Below are 18,292 nucleotides of genomic sequence, written 5' to 3'. Positions count from 1 at the left end.
AGCTATCAGATTTCCATATTACAGTCATTATTGGCCAAAATCATAATTTTTTATTTAAATTGTCAAAAAGACTTGAATGTTCTCATCCTAAAATAAGTTCCATTAAAACAATCATAATATTTATGGCATGGTCCTACTTAAACCAGTAAAATCTCTTGAACTAATTTAAAGGTTCAATCCTGCTCACATGAGTAAGGAGAGGATAGGGTATTTGTTTAAATTTTATTGTATTGAATTTTGCACTTTCAATACTTCTACGTAGTTATTACGATTTCATCAAGTTTACGATGTTAATGATCAAACAGTACACTTTCTAAACTAACTAAAATAGTACCTAGCTAGCTAATTAGATAACGGATTAATGGAATAGACGTGGATGTCTAGTTCTAGAGTTTGAATTTTTTTTTAAAAAATTAATCAAAGAAAACATATTTTTTATTTTGAGTTATTGTACTATTAATTAATAATTTAATAAAAAAACTTTATTTGTTTGCTATCATTCTAGTTGTTGAAAATGCCTTTAATAGGGGTTGGTTCAATATTTGGTTCAATGTACTTGCATTGCAAAAGTCTTTAGTCAAACTTGGGTCGTCAACGTACTCACATCCCTTGGTAGGATTTCTCTCCTTCAAAGATTAACGCTCTTTCTTCTAGAGATGCAAGTGGCTTTTCAAATTGCCATTTTTGGTAATGTAGGTCCTACATTCATGGTCTTCTTAAGATTTTATATCATCTTAGCTTTATGCATTTAATGAGCATTTAAGGAGGGATAAGGTTTACCATATCCGCTAATGAATTGTGTTAAGCCTATTATTTATAGAATTGACATCTTATGGTAAGTTTAGTAAATTGAAATTTTATTTACTGAATATCTGTAATAAGGTTTAATTTATTAAATTCCTAACTAATTTAATGAAATTCCAATTTATTAAGAATATTGTTTCCTAATTTAATTAGATGTTTAATTTAACAAGTCAATTAGTGACATGATTTTACAATTGGTGCGTAGGATTTATTTAGAGGAAGAAGTTGATTCAAATAAAAAGTTCATTAAATGTTCTATATATTTCTTAGGAGACAAGTAAGGCAAGCATATCATATTTATTTATATTCAGATTTATAGGAATTATAAGAGGAAAGAAACTCTTATTTGGAACAAAATCCTAGCCTTTTAAGACTAGGATTTTATTAATCTAAGGAAAATTTGTTCAGATTTCTTGCTTTATATTTTCGATTTCTTGTTATTGGATGTTTCCCTTGATTTGTGAAACTACTGCTTGAAAGTTTCTTTTTTTTCTCTTTTTTTTTTGGGAACCTCTGAATGAGAATACTTTATTTTAAATATAAAAACAAAGTACAGTTTGAAAGGAATTTAAATCTATTACCAATAGATGTAGACAATTAAAACCTATAAATAATTAATTAAATTCCTTAAAAGAATAAAGCTTGAGAAATCTCCAATATAATTAACCTAATTATATTAAGAATACGCTAGATTAATTTTCAGAAAACTCGATTCTTAGTTTCTATTCATCCACATCATAAACATTAATTTTGCTGACAGAACAATAAATTACAAAAATTATATGACACAGAGATTTTTACGTGGTTTAGATTAAACAATCCTATATCCTCGAGGCCACACCCAGATGAAAAGCAATTCATTAAGTTAAGATGTTATAACCTATGGATTAACGAAACTTAAGACTTTCACTTACAGTTTATCACCATATAGCTTACTCAACCTTGGACTGAATTTGCTTCACTTGAATAACTGATACCCCTCTTGATCCTCGATCCTAAAGCCACTTCGCAAAGTAATCAATAGTAATTCTTCAATTCTTCAATGTTTAGGGATACAAAATCCACATAAACTCTCCACAGAGATAAAAAGAAATAGTCTCGTTACAAGACTTAAATGAAGAAAACAAGAAAATAAATCAACACAACATTATGTACCAGATCTGAGTTCTCTAGGGAAGAGGTCGAATTTTGCTTCTCTGTTTTATGCTCTATGTTGTGCTTTTGCAATTGTGGAATACCTCTCTTTATATAGCCATTAGAATTTCACAAAAATGATGTTTACCAAAACATAAACTATAGTCTTAGGGGCTATTTGTTTTTTGTCCTAAGTTTGAATTTTACTTATTTTCAGACTTTTATAGTTTTTAATATGTTTGTTTTTTTATCATTTATATCTGATTATAAGATGTTTAAATCTAAATGAAAAAAGTCAAATATTTTAACTTTTATCTAAATAGTAAAATATCTTAATGGAACTTTGATATTATCTCTTGTTAATACCCTTATTAAACAAATTTATTTCCTATTATATGAATTATTTTTTTATTATCCATTTTTTGTGAATGAGAATTTTAAACATAATAGAATTTTAGATGAGTGTGTTTTATAATATATAGGTCCATCTCTTTGTATTTATATTTATAGTTTTTATAATATATTTTAAATTTTATTTAATACATTAATTTTAATTCAAATGATTAAATAATTCTTGATTGACTTATGTAATTAACAAAAAAAATCAATAAAATATACTAAATATAAGATTATAAGTGCCATATATCAATGTAAAAAAATACATGTATTAGATATATGTTTTATTTTTCATGCTTTGTTAAGTAAACATTATCAATTTTTTTGGCTAATCAAATAATTTATTTATAACTTGTCTGTGTTTAATTAATAAAACATAAGTATTGTTAATATGTATGAGGTTATATATGTCAAAACATTATATTTCATATGTTTTATTTTTGAAAAACAAACAATTTTACACTTATATTTAGATATTAGCAAAAGAAAAATAAATATGTTATTTAAATATATGTATTCAGACCTATTTAAATTCTAACCAAATTCAAACATATTCCGATTTAGACATTAACACAAACACTACTTAATTGAGATTTTCCTGTAAGTTAGGGAATCAAATGTTGTCAGTTAATTCAAAATTTAAAGCAAAGGTGGGGCCTGATTCACAAAGCTGAGGCCCGAATCTCTGAGAATAGCTATTAGCACTCCATTTGCCTACAACCCCCCCCCCCCCCCCCCGGGCCTCTCTCCAAAAAACAGGAAATTACGATTAAAGACAATTTTAATTATCTCACCCCTTTTTAATTAGTCTTGCTCTCATAAATTCTGCTCAATTTTTATTTTTAATTATAACTGAAAGGGGGTTCTAAGAGGATAATTAAGAGATGTGAAAATTAAGTTCAAGTGCATATTTAGTATGACTTATTTAATAGTCATAAGTGATTATTTAATCACGGAAACTATTATCATAATTTTTGTTATTGTTTGATTTTTTTTTGGTAGAATTTTTGAAATTTAAATAAATTATTTTACCTTCACTAATAAAAGTTCAAATTTTTAACTTTTGGAAGTAAAAGTTAAAAAACTTTTTTAAATGTTAAAACATCTAAAATATTCTTTATTTATTTGACATTCTTATTTTATTATTTTCATAGCATAATTTTAAAAAACTTTCCTATTAAAGTAATTCCATAAATTTTTAATAAAAGCTCTTATTGACAATCAAATAACTAAAATTTTTTGAGTAAAAATTCTATTTATAAAAACTCTACTAACAAAAACTCTAATTAAATAAGCTCTACTAGAAAAACTGTAGTAAACAGAGCCTAAGACTATTTATACACATAACTTTTCGCCACATCTCACTCATATCCCTCAGTCTATTTATTGAAGAGAACTCTCAACGGGCATCATCGCGATCAAACAAATTACTCGAGACCAAACTCAACTTTTAAACGAAATTAGTGAAAGTACAGAAAAGGCTTCAAACATAAAAAGCAGCCTGATGCAAAAATTGTACAAGACACTGACTTAGAACAGAGTTGGCAGTAGAGGATCAATACAATAATGTTCGGTGGTGTCAAAAAAAAATTAGAGTCTACAAGTAGCTTGAGTGCAAGAACAATGCGCTGCAGATGCCTTACGAGGAAGTGTAACAAAATAAGTGAAGACCTTATACCCACAATTAGCTTCACTCCATCAAGGCAGCAAAGAGGCTGGAAACTTTTCTGGGCGCAAGCAGCTTCTATCCTTAAATCGTAACCTTGAGAACATCTAAGATCTGTACATTCACTTCAAAACGTCAATAAGAAAACATTCTATGCATAAACATTCACCAATCGTAATATTCCCACAATTTTGTAATCTATATACCAAAATATCCCAAGCTAGCTCCTGGTCACTTCCACCACCAAAACTGCCGGAACAAATATATCTTCCTCATCCGAGGATCGTATGTCATGAAGGCTCTGGCTTTAATGGGGTCTGCATTCAAATACTCAAAAGCATACATTTGTTTAGCCTCTTCCAGACCATCGATCTCCATTACAGCCTGTAAAAGTTCTGAAGCATTGATTGCAGTCTTACTTCGCTCCATTGCATCAGCCAACTTTCGTATGCTGGATGCCACTGCCAACATGGCATCCTGAAGAGCATCCGAGCCACGAGGCCTTTTTGGAAGTTGTCTCAAAGGTGGTACTAGAGGAGGATCTTGACTACCATCTGGCATATATTCGGGTGATCCAGTATACGACTCTGTTCCATCTGTATCACTCGCCTCTTCTGAACTAGGTGAAAGGAATGAAGCAGAATCATCTTCACAGTTCCTAATCTCGGTTGGATGGCTTCCGTCCTTTGTCTTAGCCCAACGACTTGGTGCTTGATAATTGCCACAAACTATTTTCAGTTCGTCATACATCTCAATCTGCTTCCCTCGAAATCCTCTTGCATCAGGGTGTGCCTAATCCATATAATTAAAACTCACTGGTATTAGATAAGAGAATGCACAATTTGCTGAGATTAAAATTTAGAGGGAAAGAATTACCGCGATGTATCTCTTCCATAAATCATCATTATCACATTCAATCATCTTTGTATTGGGATTCCAGTGGAATCCATCTTGACTCAGCAAATCCCTCATTACCTTATACCTTTTCTTAATTGTCTTTAGACGGTTAACAACCTTTTGATTATTTAAGTTTAAATTAAAACGGGTGTTGACGGCAATACAGGCAGCAGTATATGCATTCTCATTAAAGCACTTGTCAATTTTATTCCCAGTTCTAGCCTGAATAGCAAGAGCTTCAATTAGACACTTGTCCATTGCAATTGACCACACAACATTTCTTCCTTTATGCTTCATCTCCCTTCTCTGTCCTTGATACTCATATTGATCCATTCCTAAAACCAGGAAGAAAAAATATAACTACCTATTTGGTCAATAGACGTAAAGACAATTGGTTAATTCAAAATTGACAAAAGAAGCTCAAATCTTTCTTTAGGTACGAAAGAGCTTTGCAGCCGCAACAATATCTAAATGGTATCAAGTAGAAGCAATATAAGAGAACACATAATGCACAAGTACTACAAATACAGCAAGGTGACTGCACAATCAATGATAGTAAATGCAGTTTCAAAGAAACTAAGCAAAGTAAGTAATGCCATTTTTCAGAATAGTGAAGATAAAGGTTGAGTGACACCTGATGGTTAAGATTCCTTCAAGAGGCTTATGATGATGTTCTCTATTCCATATTGTTGATTGGCTGCTTCTCATCTTGTTCAATAGAAAACAATGAAAAGAAAGAAAAGAAAAAATTAACCTAAGCAATCATACCCAGAGAAGCAGTCATACCTCAGAAGGAAATTAATTACAGTGTGTAACATAGGTTTCAAGATGCTAGCATATTCCCCCAATCCAACTGTGCTAAACTGGAAGAATGTACAAACTTCCTATTAGTCTAATTCCTGACCAGTTCAATATTTTCAGGAGAACATTGCAGCTAGAAGTTTGTAATTTGTAAAATCACGGTTAAACCAAGCTTTATGCAAAGGGGCCAAAAATGATTCAATCAAAATAGGATCCGCAAACTGCAGTTATAGCCACTATACAAACATTAAAACTAGAAAACTCACGAGCTAAAGGAGCATAACAAATAAAAAATACTGACACTGAAAAATAAAATAAAATAAATGATTCAACTCAATATGGCCCTAATATGCAGACATAACCAAAATCTGGGCACGAACATTGAAATTAAACTTTCCCTGCTTTCCAACTACCTCCAAAGTTTAAAGGCTAATTCCAAGGACCCCATGTAGGGAATTCATTCATACATTTCAATGACCCCTTATGATTACTGTTCAGTCCCATTTCTGTTACTGCAAAATACAAAATCAAGCATAACTGGAGCATTTACCAATCCCAAGAGCATCTGACCATGCAAAGCATGACCTTAGGAGTATCTTACTTTGGTAAGAACATGAACTTGGAAGTATTTTGTTGAAAGTGGGAAGGAGCTATTCATCAAAAAAAGCTTTCCCACTAATCAAGCCCTTTCAGTAACCAATATGGCCTATTCATGTTATCAGTAATAAAGACTCCATCTCTTACTTGGAAGGCCTTAAAGTTTGACATGGTAGACAAGTCAGATTTTAGCACATATCACATATCTTTAACTAACTGAAACTACAATTATATAAACAAAAACTTAGATATAGCATCAACAACAACTTAAGTGTTATCAGAGTACAGCCAGCTTACTCTACAACTCTGAAAATTCCCAACATTAAACCATAGTATTTCTACATTTGACGTCATTGAACAAGTGTCTGCCTTTTTTTTTTCTAATTTTATTAATTAACCACACACGCATATTACATGAGACCCGAACCCAAGAGGTAAATGTTGAGAAGGCTGAACACCTTGTTTTCGAACAGGCTTCTTCTTGATTTTGAAAGCACAAAGTTAAAAATGTGTTGTAAACTCCCGTTTTTACTTGGTAGCTAATGCTTACCAACCAACCCAAGCACTTATACCCGACAGCTGGCGATTCCATTCTACAAGCTATGACAATACTAAACCTCAAAGAAAATACCAATACGTTTAATTACTTGAATAAAAACAAATTAAAAAAAAATTGATCCCTGTAATGCCTAAATATTATTTTTTGAAAAAAAAAATGACAAGTAATCAAATCCTATGCAATAATTTTTCTACATGCATGAAATAAGAAAGCTACAAAAGAAGGTCAAAAATGCTGACCATATCAAAAATTACTAAAATATGTTTTATTCTATCAAAACACTCAAACTAGCAACTCACTGCAAAGATTTGAAAATCTCTATTTAATAATTTAATGCTCCAAATTCTCAGTTCGAAAGAACAGATAGATACCTGAGCTGAGCGGAATCGTGTGTTGATGATACCTGATCGTCGAAAGAGATGCTCTGAGACGGCGGCGTTTAAGAAGATCAATGACGGAAGCCGTCTGTCATTCTTCAATTCATTTCTCAGGTGATTAGGGTTTTTATTTTATTTTATTTTTCCTTTTCGTATTCCTTTTTTCTCGAGAAGAAAATAAAAAAAAGGTTAAAAATTTTCCCAGCAGAGAAGACACACTTTCTCGAAAACCAAACGCGTGGTGAGAAAAAGTTTCAATTCGTCGATACGTTGCCGTTTCGGTGATTCCATAACCGGGCTATCATAAGCTGCCACGTATTCATATGTCCTCTTAATTTGAAATCCGGAGGGAGCAGGTGCTTTGATGCTTTCTTTCTTTTTAATTTTTAGAGGGGTAAAAAATTGTTTATCACTTAATTTAAGATGTTATAAAAAGCCAAAATTCATGAGTTAAGGTGATTTATATCACTCAATTATAAGTTTGTCAATGGATTCGTTTTTATTGTGTTTATATAATATGCCCCTATAAAAGATTAAGCAATACAAATAGGGATAGATTTGATATTTGCAAGTCCCATGAAACATAGTCACTTATGCCGCACCGTGAGTTAGTAAAATTACTTAAGGTCACATCACAAATAACTATGGTTGGGCAATTATACCTTAAAAGGTACAACACGAAGTGCTGTTGTAGATTGAAAGTTATGTTGATTCGTTGTATAATAAAAAAAAATTATTATATATTTAATAATTTTATCAAAATTATTATTTAAATTTTATATTTACTATATATTATTAATTTTTGTTTATATTTATAATTTTTTTATAATAACTATAGTTTAAAAATTACAATATCTCAATTCCAAACAGAACCTAAGTGAGAGAGACCAAAATAATCTTAAAAGAAAAATAGATGGTTTAATCTCCCTCAAGTTGAAAGTGCTTGCAAACATAGGCCTTTTGAGTTAATTAAAAGAGACTCGGACATTAATTCTCAAGAAGGAACTACAAGATTCTCTCTTACTCATAAAAGGAGGCAAAAAAAAAAAAAAAAAAAAATTGGAACTAAAAACAAGATTTATTATTAATTTTCCTATATTTTCTCATGACCTAAATCTTAGCTTAAACATCGGTGTGTCTTTTCCATATACGAGACTGGCGTTCGAACCTTTTGGGGAGCTTGAAGAAGAATTTTGCTCCTTCAGGATTATAGTCCAACAGTCCAGCAGCTATCTAGTGTTTGGTTAAAGTGATTTTAAATGAAAGTCGGTTAAAGTGAATTTAGTTCAAAATTAGTTTCATGAAATATCGACATTGTTTTTTTTTATTATTTTGTAAAATTTATGCGTTTTCATCAATTAAAAAAAAAATCAAATTTGCCAAGTACAATTATCTCGTAGGGACAGTTTCCGTTGATAACTTCACACCAGTAATTACTATTAGGTTTTAATTTGATTCAATAAAACATTTCATAAACTTAGTATAAAACTACTTCGAAAACATAACTTGACCAATAATTAAATACCATCTTCATTCACCCCTGTGATTTTCAAATAATTTTATTTTGTTAGTCGCTAAGTTTGAATTGAAAACAATAATCGTCCTATGATATAATGTACAAGTATGACAAGACATATATAATCATTTTAGACAATTACCAGTTGATAATAAAATCTTCTTTTAATCAATTGCACTTGTACATTTGGTGACCTGACCAACCAATATATATCACCTGTAATCCCAACGATCTGGCCAATTAATCAATCAGGATATTATACCCTTCAATAATAGTCAATATAGGTATACACAATGCTAATACAACTAGCTGTTTAATCATACCAGTAATAATAACTACGGACAATGAGCTAAAGCTTTAAACACAATTTTCTTTTCTTTTTTTCAATATCAGTAATTAAATAATCTATCAATAAAATGCTCAAATAAGACAGTTAATTAACAAAGTTTTTCAACTACAATTTATAGAAAATAAAGTATTTTTTAAAGTCACTTAGAAAACAGTTTTGGAAAAGTATAATTTTAAAAAGAAATTCATCGGTGAGAGTATCTTCACTTTATTAAAGTGAGAATACTAGTTAAAAAAAAAACACATATTTTAATACACTAACCAACCAAAAAAACATAATTTTCAATGTATTAAAACATGTGTTTTTTTGGTATTTTAGTAACAATCTCACTTTAACAAAGTAAAAATGTCTGTATTATAGAAAGACTATAAATATATAAAATCATATGCAAGCACCCTATTTTTTTAATGCTGACACGCTATTAAGCTGCACGACAATAAAGTTAATTTTCAATACACTATAAAGTCGTGCAGTTTAATAAGTTTAAAAATTGGCTCTATTAAACTTCGCGGCTTAAAAATATGTTCGCATGAAAAAAAATAAAAAATGAGATATATCATAATAAGAAAACTATAGAATGCCAATTCATAATACAAACACTAATATTTTCATTTTTATATATTAAACTTTATGTATAAATTCACTCATCTCAATTTGAATCAAGCAATCAATATCTCAATAATAATATGAGCTCACCTACGCAATATAATCATTAGAATAACATTCATATCAATATCATCATGTAGTCATAACTTAATAGTATTCCTTTATACCCCAACCATCTTAGACACGAAAACATCAAACCTGCTAAACAATTAAAATTTTGATCATCCTAAACATTTTGAAATCCAAAAACTTTGTAGAGATTCTATTCAACCATGTGGGATTTAAAATAAAATTTTCTCATCCTTATAAAGAGTCGAAATTACATTCAGAAATCACTTTATTTTTGAATGCATGCGTAATAAAATTTTCAAAATTGTTGAATATCTTTTACCAATAAGAAAAATCATCCAAATTGGAACTACTGCAGAAATTCATTATTTTACAGAAACGGTATTTCAACTTCCGAAATTCTAATGAATTTAATGCTCAGAATTTTAGTAGTTCAATAGAAAGCTTGAGATGTCTATTATTTATAAAACATAAAACTTTGGTCATAAATTGTTGATGTTGAAAAACGAACTCAAAAGTTGAATTTATTATCTAGGGGACAACGAGACGAATACTAACTCAAACGTTGATCTGAACATAACTCTCCACCTACCAACCGCAAAACATGGTTAGAATACATTGAAGAGGGTTCCGGCTTAAATCCCCTGATACTTAAATCAGATATTTGGTATATAGGGGAAGGAAAATGAATTGATAAAACTAAAAATAAGCTGAAGTTCATGGGATTTTGGGTGTTGTTGAAGATCATGTAGAAGTAGATGGTCATGCGGTCGATGTTTTGTAGAGTTCTCAGTTGAATTTGCTAGTTCTCAGTTGAATTTGCTAACCTATGATGGCCCCTCTAGCTTAAAGATACTTATCTCCGTAGTCAGTTATTTCCTTGATCTTAGCTCACTTCCTCAACAGTTGCAAGCAGATTGTACCAGTTAAGGGTGGCTTAAAAGGTCATGGCACTTAACTTCGCTAAAGAATGGGACATGTTTAGAGCAGGTTTGACATGACTTGGACAAACATATTTTCAGGTCGGCTTGGCAGATCTCCAGGTCAGCAATTAAGGTTTCTAAGTTGGACTAATAGATTTTCAAGTCGGATTAGTAGATTTTCAAGTTGGGCAAATTGGCTTCTAGGTTGAACAAGTAGAATTTCAGGTCGAACTAGTAAATTTCACCCATCTTGTCACTACTATAATTCTAAGACAAGTCAGCTTGGCTACCCCCTTAGTGACATTAGCAAAATCTAACCCCAAATACCAATCCCCTAGTTTTCAATATCGAAAAGCTATATTCGGTGTTAGAAAGTAAATATCGAAAAACTGAAAAATTTCATTGAATGTAACACTAGTCCCCTAATTTTTAATATGGAAGAATTATGATCGGTGTTGAAAACTTACGAATAAATAGAAAGAAGACATCACCTTCAGTCCTGGTAACAAAGCCGATATGTGTCTGAGTCGATCACGATAAGTTGGCACATATGTCTAATTCGATCTCAATGAAATCAACAGAAAAGCTTATTTAACTGAAAAAATAAATAAAAATATGAAATAATTGTGCACATCACGTGGGAGATAGTAAAGTGCAGTGAGGTGGCATTACATAAGCAAACATTTGAATTTGATATGAAATTATTTTGTCTTTTTTTTTTTTAATATGCATATACTGCAGGGAGGCAAGTTTTTTTCTTTAGATTAACAACTGTCACTTTGCTACAGTAAAAATGAATAAGAACATACAACTACGTGGTGTTGATAGAACAAATCCAAAGATTATACAGTAAGTACCTCAGGTTTGCTGCTCAGGAACACAGATGCCAGGTGATCTTCCAAATTTCAAGTGTGCCTTCTCAGTGAAACCTCTGTTTATCAGTCAATCAGGAAGCAATACCCAATTAGCTTCAAGTTCTATAGATTAAAAGAATCATCAAAATTTTATCGGGAACTTAAGTGTATCTGCAGTCGAAAACTGTCCCAATGAAATCTACACTAATAGCTCGTGATGGCAACAAGAATTGTTCATATATCAGTGAAAATTCACCAATAATCCCCACAAGAACAGACTCCGTTCTTGAAACAATGGAACCTGTGCATATCACGTACTATGATTTCACGTCCAGTCACAAGGGAAATGTACTTGGTTGCGTTATGACAATCACCACAAACACGTAGATTTTTCCTAATGTGTATTGTTGAGCCCTGACTGCTATTTAGAAGTCCGAATGCAATAGCCAGCTTCTCACTGTGGCTGCTGAGCAGATTCTCCTGAACATAATCTTCCACATCATGAATGGAATTGGTATCAGGCACATAACCAGCTGCTTTGATCTCGTCAATTAATGTCTCAAGGAAAGTATATATCCTTTTGGATTGAGGATGGCTTGTGCTTCCAGAATAGAAACTGTGAACCTCATTTTTCAACTCCACTAAACTGCAGCCGGGAGTTTTCTGGAGCCCTTTCTTCTCCATTATAGTTCTCACTTTGGCTAGTTTGTCCCACAGTGACGCTGCGGCATATATGTTGGCCAGCAATACATGATACCCACCTTCATCTGGGTCTAATTCAAACAGCCTGTTGGCAGCCTTCTCCCCTAGCTCAACATTTTTATGGATCTTGCAAGCACCCAACATGGCCCCAAACACAGTGATACCTGGCTCAATGGGCATCTTTTGAATGAAATCCCAAGCTTCATTAAGGCGCCCAGCTCGGCCAAGAAGGTCAACCATGGCACCATAATGATCCATTACAGGCTGAATGCCATAATCTTTCTTCATGCTAGTAAAGTAGTGAATCCCCTCTTCAACCAAACCTGAGTGGCTGCAAGCTGAGATAGCACACAGAAAAGTAATATCATTTGGCTTTGTGGGCCCCTCCAGCATTTTATTGAACAGTTCTACGGCAGCTTTTCCAAGCCCATGGGTGCCATATCCATCTATCATGACATTCCACGTTGTCACATGCCGCTCATTCATCATGTCAAAGAGTGCTCTTGCTGTACCAACAGCTCCACATTTTGCATACATGTCAATAAGAGCAGTCATCACAAAAACATTCTTTTCGAAACAACTCCTTATAACAAGTGCATGAATCCATTTTGCATAGCGTATAACTGATAGCTCTGCCAAAGCAGGAATTACACTCACCATTGTAAATGAATCTGGTTTTATGTTCTTAGATCGCATCTTACAAAAGTAATTTAAAGCCTCATTTACACGACCATTCTGTGCATAACCTAATATCATGGCATTCCAAGATACTAGTGTTTTTCCCTGAAGTTTTGAAAATATATCAGCAGCTATATCAACTTTCTTACACTTGGAATACATGGAAATCAATGAATTAGTCATAGAAACATCAGTTCCAAGTTTCAACTGATCCAACAACTTATGAACAAATATTCCTCGCTTAAGATCACCCAGATCGGCACAAGCATGCAATGCTTCCATAATAGTAACATTTGTTGGTTCCACTCCTTGGTCCAACATCTTCTGAAAAATTCTCATCGCTTCTTCAGGATTACCACCCTCTACATACGCAGCAATCATTGAATTCCACGAAACAACATTCCTACTTTTCATCCCATCAAAAACCAATCGAGCAGTCTCAACACGCCCACATTTTGCATACATATCAACCAAAGCAGTAGAAACATTCACAATCGAATCAAACCCAGCTCTCATAGCATACCCATGAACAGCCTTCCCAATTCTCAAAGACCCCACATTCGCAACAGCAGGCAAAATCGACACAATAGTTATAAAATCACCTCGCCGCCCTTCTTCATGCATCCGAGTAACTAAATCCAACGCCAACTCCGCAAACCCATTCTGCGCAAACCCAGCAACAATAGTATTCCAAGAAACCAAATCTCTCTCAGGCATTCTATCAAACATCTTATACGCCTCCTCAATTTGCCCACATTTGGCATACATATTGACAACCCCAGTCATCGCAAACAAATCCAACGAAAACCCATTAACTATCAACTGCCCGTGAATCTCCTTACCCCTCCTAATCTCCCCAACATCGCCACAAACTTTCAACAAATAAGTATAATTATACACAACAGGGGCAACATCATCATACCTCATTCGAATTAAAAATGAAACGGCATCGTCTAAGGAGGCAAATTTAGCATACCCTTTGAGCATGGTGTGATAAAGGGCGTCGAGTTTGTCGGGAATGGGCTCGAAAACACGGGCGGCATCGGAGAGGCTGTTGTATTTGCAGAACAAGCTAACGAGCTTGGTTTGGAAGAGGTGTTGATCGCAGAGGCCGCTTTTGATGATGAGAGGCAGGATTCGCCGGAGCTCTTTGAGGGATGTGCAGACCTCGAGGAGGAGAGCCGAAGGGTGCCTGTAGATGCGAGAGGGGATGTATGCTCTTTGTGAAAGCGTGTGTTTGTGTTCGTGGAGAGTTTGAGTTGGTGTTGAGTTTGTGAAAACTGAGAGCTGACACTGTGAGTGTGAGCTCATCTCTGGTTACATTTCCTGCTTTCTGTTGATGAGGGAGATGGAGATTTTTAAAGTTACGTACAACGGGATAACGAACTCAACGACAATGTTATGGAAATTCATAACTAAAGGGTATTTTTGTCAAAGTAAATTTGTAATTGTATATTTTAACTTGGACAATAAAATAATGAAAGGCAATAAAAATTTTTAACTAAATATTAACCGTTGTCCTAAATAATTTTTTGTTCAAATAATTTTAATTTTTAATCATCAATAGAAATTAAAAAAATTAAAAAACTATAAATTTGTTTATTATAAATTAAATATAAACTTTATCATTTAATATTTAAAATGTTTATGATTGTTTGTACATATGTATGTACGTTTGTTAATTTTTAACGATAACCATAACTAACAATTAAAATTAAATTGATATGTAATTGAACAAAAATTTATTGTAACATATTACAATAAACCTTAGGTTACAGGTCTTTTGTATAAATGTAAGCTTTTATTTAACTTTTTAGGCTTTTGATACAACAGTAAAAAAAAAAAAATTATTAGAATTTATTTGTTTTTTCTCCTTAAATTAAGGGTACAATTAGTATTTTATAGATCAACTACGACTAACTAACAGAATTCTTTGTAGTAAAATATAATATTTTACAATAGTAAAATGTAATATTTTATAATTCTTTGTAGTAAAATATTTCAGTGCAGCACCTAATTATTATTTCATAATAATTTAAATAGTAAAAAGAAATAGTGTAGCACCTAATTATTATTTCACAATAATTTAAATATAAAAAAGAAAATAAAGCAATAATAAAAGTAAAAATCTCGACCGATTGAATTAATTTCTCTTCTGAAACCAAATTTTGGTCATGCACGTTAATTTTGTATTACTTCGTTTGTTAGTCTGTTTTAGTGTCTATAATTAAATTCAGAAGAAGCAAAATCAAATTAAAATATTCTACTTATGACACCATACGAGTGAGTTTTACTTAGTTTGCATATTGTTATTGTTATTGTCATCTAAAGTAATCCAATCCCTCTCGGCCTCTCCATCCATGCGACTAGGGTTTAAAAGGTTAATGGGTATACATATACTCTGAGAAGTGATGATATGAAAAACTTTGACACATCAAGTTACTGTAACAGAATGAATGTCATCATTCTTGTATAAGTAAGGATTGGAAAACTTTAATAAAAAGAAATTAAAAATAATAATAATCGCGAAACAAATTCTTGTATAAATTGATGTGTTAATGCATTATTCATTAAGAAGAGTAATCTTATACTTACTCACTTTGAATACTCAATTAAGATACTCATTAATATGACATACAAGAAATAAGTTATTAATTAATAAAATAATAAAATCCATTAATACAATACACATCACATTAAATAATCAGCGACATACCAATGAGTATCTCAATTAAGTATCAAAACTAAGTAAACATAAAATATAAAATTTAAAACAATTAATGAAGTGAATATGAAAATCATTCAATTAAACTATATTAACGCAAACGCCCTCATTTTTTTTATACAAACACGTTATTAAAACTATATAGTTTTATATTGAATTGAAAAAAAAAATAGAGGCGCCTACACCTTTGTGCAGAAAAGATATGAAGAACATTATTCTTAAGATAAATGCCTTTTACATTCCTAAAGTCTTGTTTGATAGCCTATCACAACCCTATAGTTTATAAAATGCATCAACTTGATGCATCCCCTTAAAAAGTTAAAGTTGATTTAGTTTCATTCTTTTATAATAAAAAATTTATAATATATTTAATATTTTTTTCAAAATTATTATTTAAAAATAATTTTTACTACACATTATTAACTTTTATTTTATAATTATAATATTTTATCTACAATAGTTATAATTTTTAAATTTCAATATTTCGATACCAAACAGGACTGTAAATCTAGAATTTAGCGCGGACAGGAAGAGCACATAAATAGCAACAAAAGATTTTCGATATACTCAAAAATTGATAATTTCAAAATAATTTTCTCTTCTTTCGGACTACTCGATCTCATCTAATATTGCAATCAGCTTTCTACATAAAAAATATAACAGTTAGTGGCCATGGCTGTCAGATCAAAAAGAGTAGGTAAGCTAGATTATTTCTATGTGCATGAACTCATCTCGAATCAATTAGTTAAAAGACATGCTCTTTGCACAACAGCGAAGTGAATTAAATCATTTCCCTTGACTTTTTCTTTCTTTGCATTGCTGAGCTGCTGACCATTAAAACAAAGCAGCCTTAATCCAGACTACCTACATAATTTGCTCTGAGAATTAAAACCACATTTCTAAAAATGATTTTGCCCTCGCCTGAGCCGTAGCCCATTTAATGCAATAATACCTTATAACAACTAGAAATTAGACCCCCTCAACTAGGAATGGCTACAGAGAGTGTACAAGGCTTCCTCACTTTGAGATATGGGCCAATTTAGATCAGACAAACAGATGGCAAAGTTTCTAGAAACATGGTTAAAGAACTTTAACACCAACAAGAAACTAATCCAAGTACTTAGTCATGCTTAGCAGTATCACATTTAGCTTTCTCACATAACGACAATCACCCCCGTGGCTGATCTAACTTACACAGGAAAAAAAAGAATAATCTGGCTGTCACTTTAATAGTTTCGTAACACATAGAAACACATTCAGAAATCAAATATGATACGAAGTAAATCAACATGAAAATTGTATTTTGTAAGATGCCTCTGTAGGGATAAAACTTTAAATTGTAAATGTCATTTCTGGTTCTCTTTTATAGTAAGAACTAATAACAGCATTCTAGTTTATACATTGGTTCGTAAGTCCAGGAACATCTAAATTCACATTTCACAAATCAACGGATCAAATAAGTTCCATAATTCAAGCAATTCATCAAGGTCTATGAGAGTACATGCAACAAACCATCAAACCTGTTTGCCCTAAAAAGGTTACTTACTAACAGAAAGAATGTCGTAATTTTCTTCATTTCATTCTACATATGTATTTATTTTTCCTCAAAAAAAACAATAATTCACAATTTAATCAACCATTTGACAAAGGTAATAATAACTTTTCAACAAGATTGCCATTATAGCCCTCAATAACTGCAATTTATAATTTTTGAGGGTCTCATCCAAGTAGAAACTAAAAGAAAAACAGATGCTATTTCTTGTGAAAGAGGATTATGATGTGTTCTCAAAATTGCAGACCATAATATAAAGTTCCATCTTCTTTTTCATGTGGTTGAAATGATATTCTTTAAAGTTATGTAATAATTAGGAAAGCCCTAAAAATCTTCATGCAGCAGTTAGAGAAGAATACATTATCAAAGAGGAATGCATTGGGTAGGACCAAGGACTAGCAAACAAATACTAAATATCCGGTCCTAACCTAACCGTTCAAGAAAAATGTAAAAAGAAGGTAGGCTATCTTTACCCATGCTTCAAGGTGAAGTGCTGGACTAGAACTTACCCTCAATCAAAATTGCACGAACTTTCACGTCAAGCTAAACATTTGGCACCTTTCATTAGTTGTCAAGAGATCACGATCTTCAAATGTAAAGAATGGAATAGTAAATCCTTAAACAGATGCACCATTACACAACCATTGGTGTGTCTTTCAAAAATTGTCATACCATTAAAAGAGGTCAATAGTTGCAAACACCTTTTTACCAATTCTTTGACAAAATCAATAACAATAATCAATTTAGATGCACTCTTTTGATTACTCAAGTTGATAATGTTTTCATGGCAGCCAAATACCAAAATTTAGCGTCAATGCTCTGAAAACTACTTCAAAATTTTCTTCCACAGAATAATTCATTCAATGAACCAAAGGTTAAAAAGAAAAAAAGCGAGGACTTTAAAGCCATCTTCTTTTGCTGCAGTAAATGTTGCCTTTAGTATTGATGACCATGAAACAAGAAACAATATGGTTACAACCTATGAAACCAATTATCAAAAATAGCAAATATGAGCACTATATTGTGAAATGAATCATAGAAGTGATTTTGTATCACTAAACTTAAATTTAATAAGTAAACACTGTAA

The 18,292-nt window shown here is 31.9% G+C and overlaps 2 protein-coding genes across 8 annotated transcripts; both read right to left on the bottom strand.

Moving 5' to 3' along the window:
* Nucleotides 1–3,765: 3,765 nt before the first annotated feature.
* LOC102609466 (uncharacterized protein At2g29880) lies at nt 3,766–7,374 on the bottom strand. 5 transcript variants are annotated; one of them, XM_006494573.4, is made up of 5 exons: nt 5,684–5,758; nt 5,532–5,605; nt 4,877–5,232; nt 4,207–4,792; nt 3,766–4,114 (listed from the first exon to the last, which is right to left on the bottom strand). In XM_006494573.4, the coding sequence occupies exons 3-4, from the start codon at nt 5,228–5,230 to the stop codon at nt 4,232–4,234; spliced, it is 915 nt and encodes a 304-aa protein (XP_006494636.2). In that variant the 5' UTR covers nt 5,231–5,232; nt 5,532–5,605; nt 5,684–5,758; the 3' UTR covers nt 3,766–4,114; nt 4,207–4,231. The 5 variants fall into 5 exon arrangements, with proteins under 5 accessions (XP_006494636.2, XP_006494635.2, XP_052297363.1 ...); XM_006494572.4 differs by lacking the exon at nt 5,684–5,758 and adding an exon at nt 7,226–7,299 and having other exon boundaries at nt 3,766–4,792; XM_052441403.1 differs by lacking the exon at nt 5,532–5,605 and adding an exon at nt 7,226–7,297 and having other exon boundaries at nt 3,766–4,792; nt 5,684–5,760.
* On the bottom strand, nt 5,198–14,311 carry LOC102608598 (pentatricopeptide repeat-containing protein At1g11290, chloroplastic). Of its 3 annotated transcripts, XM_052441401.1 has the most exons (6): nt 11,552–14,311; nt 8,890–11,289; nt 7,226–8,771; nt 5,684–5,760; nt 5,532–5,594; nt 5,198–5,232 (listed from the first exon to the last, which is right to left on the bottom strand). In XM_052441401.1, exon 1 carries the CDS (start codon nt 14,237–14,239, stop codon nt 11,801–11,803), a length of 2,439 nt encoding a protein of 812 aa, XP_052297361.1. In that variant the 5' UTR covers nt 14,240–14,311; the 3' UTR covers nt 5,198–5,232; nt 5,532–5,594; nt 5,684–5,760; nt 7,226–8,771; nt 8,890–11,289; nt 11,552–11,800. The 3 variants fall into 3 exon arrangements, with proteins under 3 accessions (XP_052297361.1, XP_052297362.1, XP_024949855.2); XM_052441402.1 differs by lacking the exons at nt 5,198–5,232; nt 5,532–5,594; nt 5,684–5,760; nt 7,226–8,771 and having other exon boundaries at nt 8,773–8,963; nt 11,162–11,289; XM_025094087.2 differs by lacking the exons at nt 5,198–5,232; nt 5,532–5,594; nt 5,684–5,760; nt 7,226–8,771 and having other exon boundaries at nt 8,773–8,963; nt 11,186–11,289.
* Nucleotides 14,312–18,292: the final 3,981 nt, after the last annotated feature.

The sequence above is a fragment of the Citrus sinensis genome, chromosome 5 (assembly GCF_022201045.2).
Source record: "Citrus sinensis cultivar Valencia sweet orange chromosome 5, DVS_A1.0, whole genome shotgun sequence".
NCBI classification, from domain to species: domain Eukaryota; kingdom Viridiplantae; phylum Streptophyta; class Magnoliopsida; order Sapindales; family Rutaceae; genus Citrus; species Citrus sinensis.
The sequence above is the reverse complement of the archived record's forward strand: the minus strand, read 5'-3'. Positions and strand labels throughout refer to the sequence as shown.

Excerpts from the sequence above, each read along its gene's own strand:
- LOC102609466 (XM_006494574.4), bottom strand. The coding sequence starts at position 5,230 with ATGGATCAATATGAGTATCAAGGACAGAGAAGGGAGATGAAGCATAAA. Across the intron at positions 4,793-4,876 it reads TATGGAAGAGATACATCGCG|GCACACCCTGATGCAAGAGG; the intron begins GTAATTCTTTCC and ends TATATGGATTAG.
- LOC102608598 (XM_052441401.1), bottom strand. The coding sequence starts at position 14,239 with ATGAGCTCACACTCACAGTGTCAGCTCTCAGTTTTCACAAACTCAACA.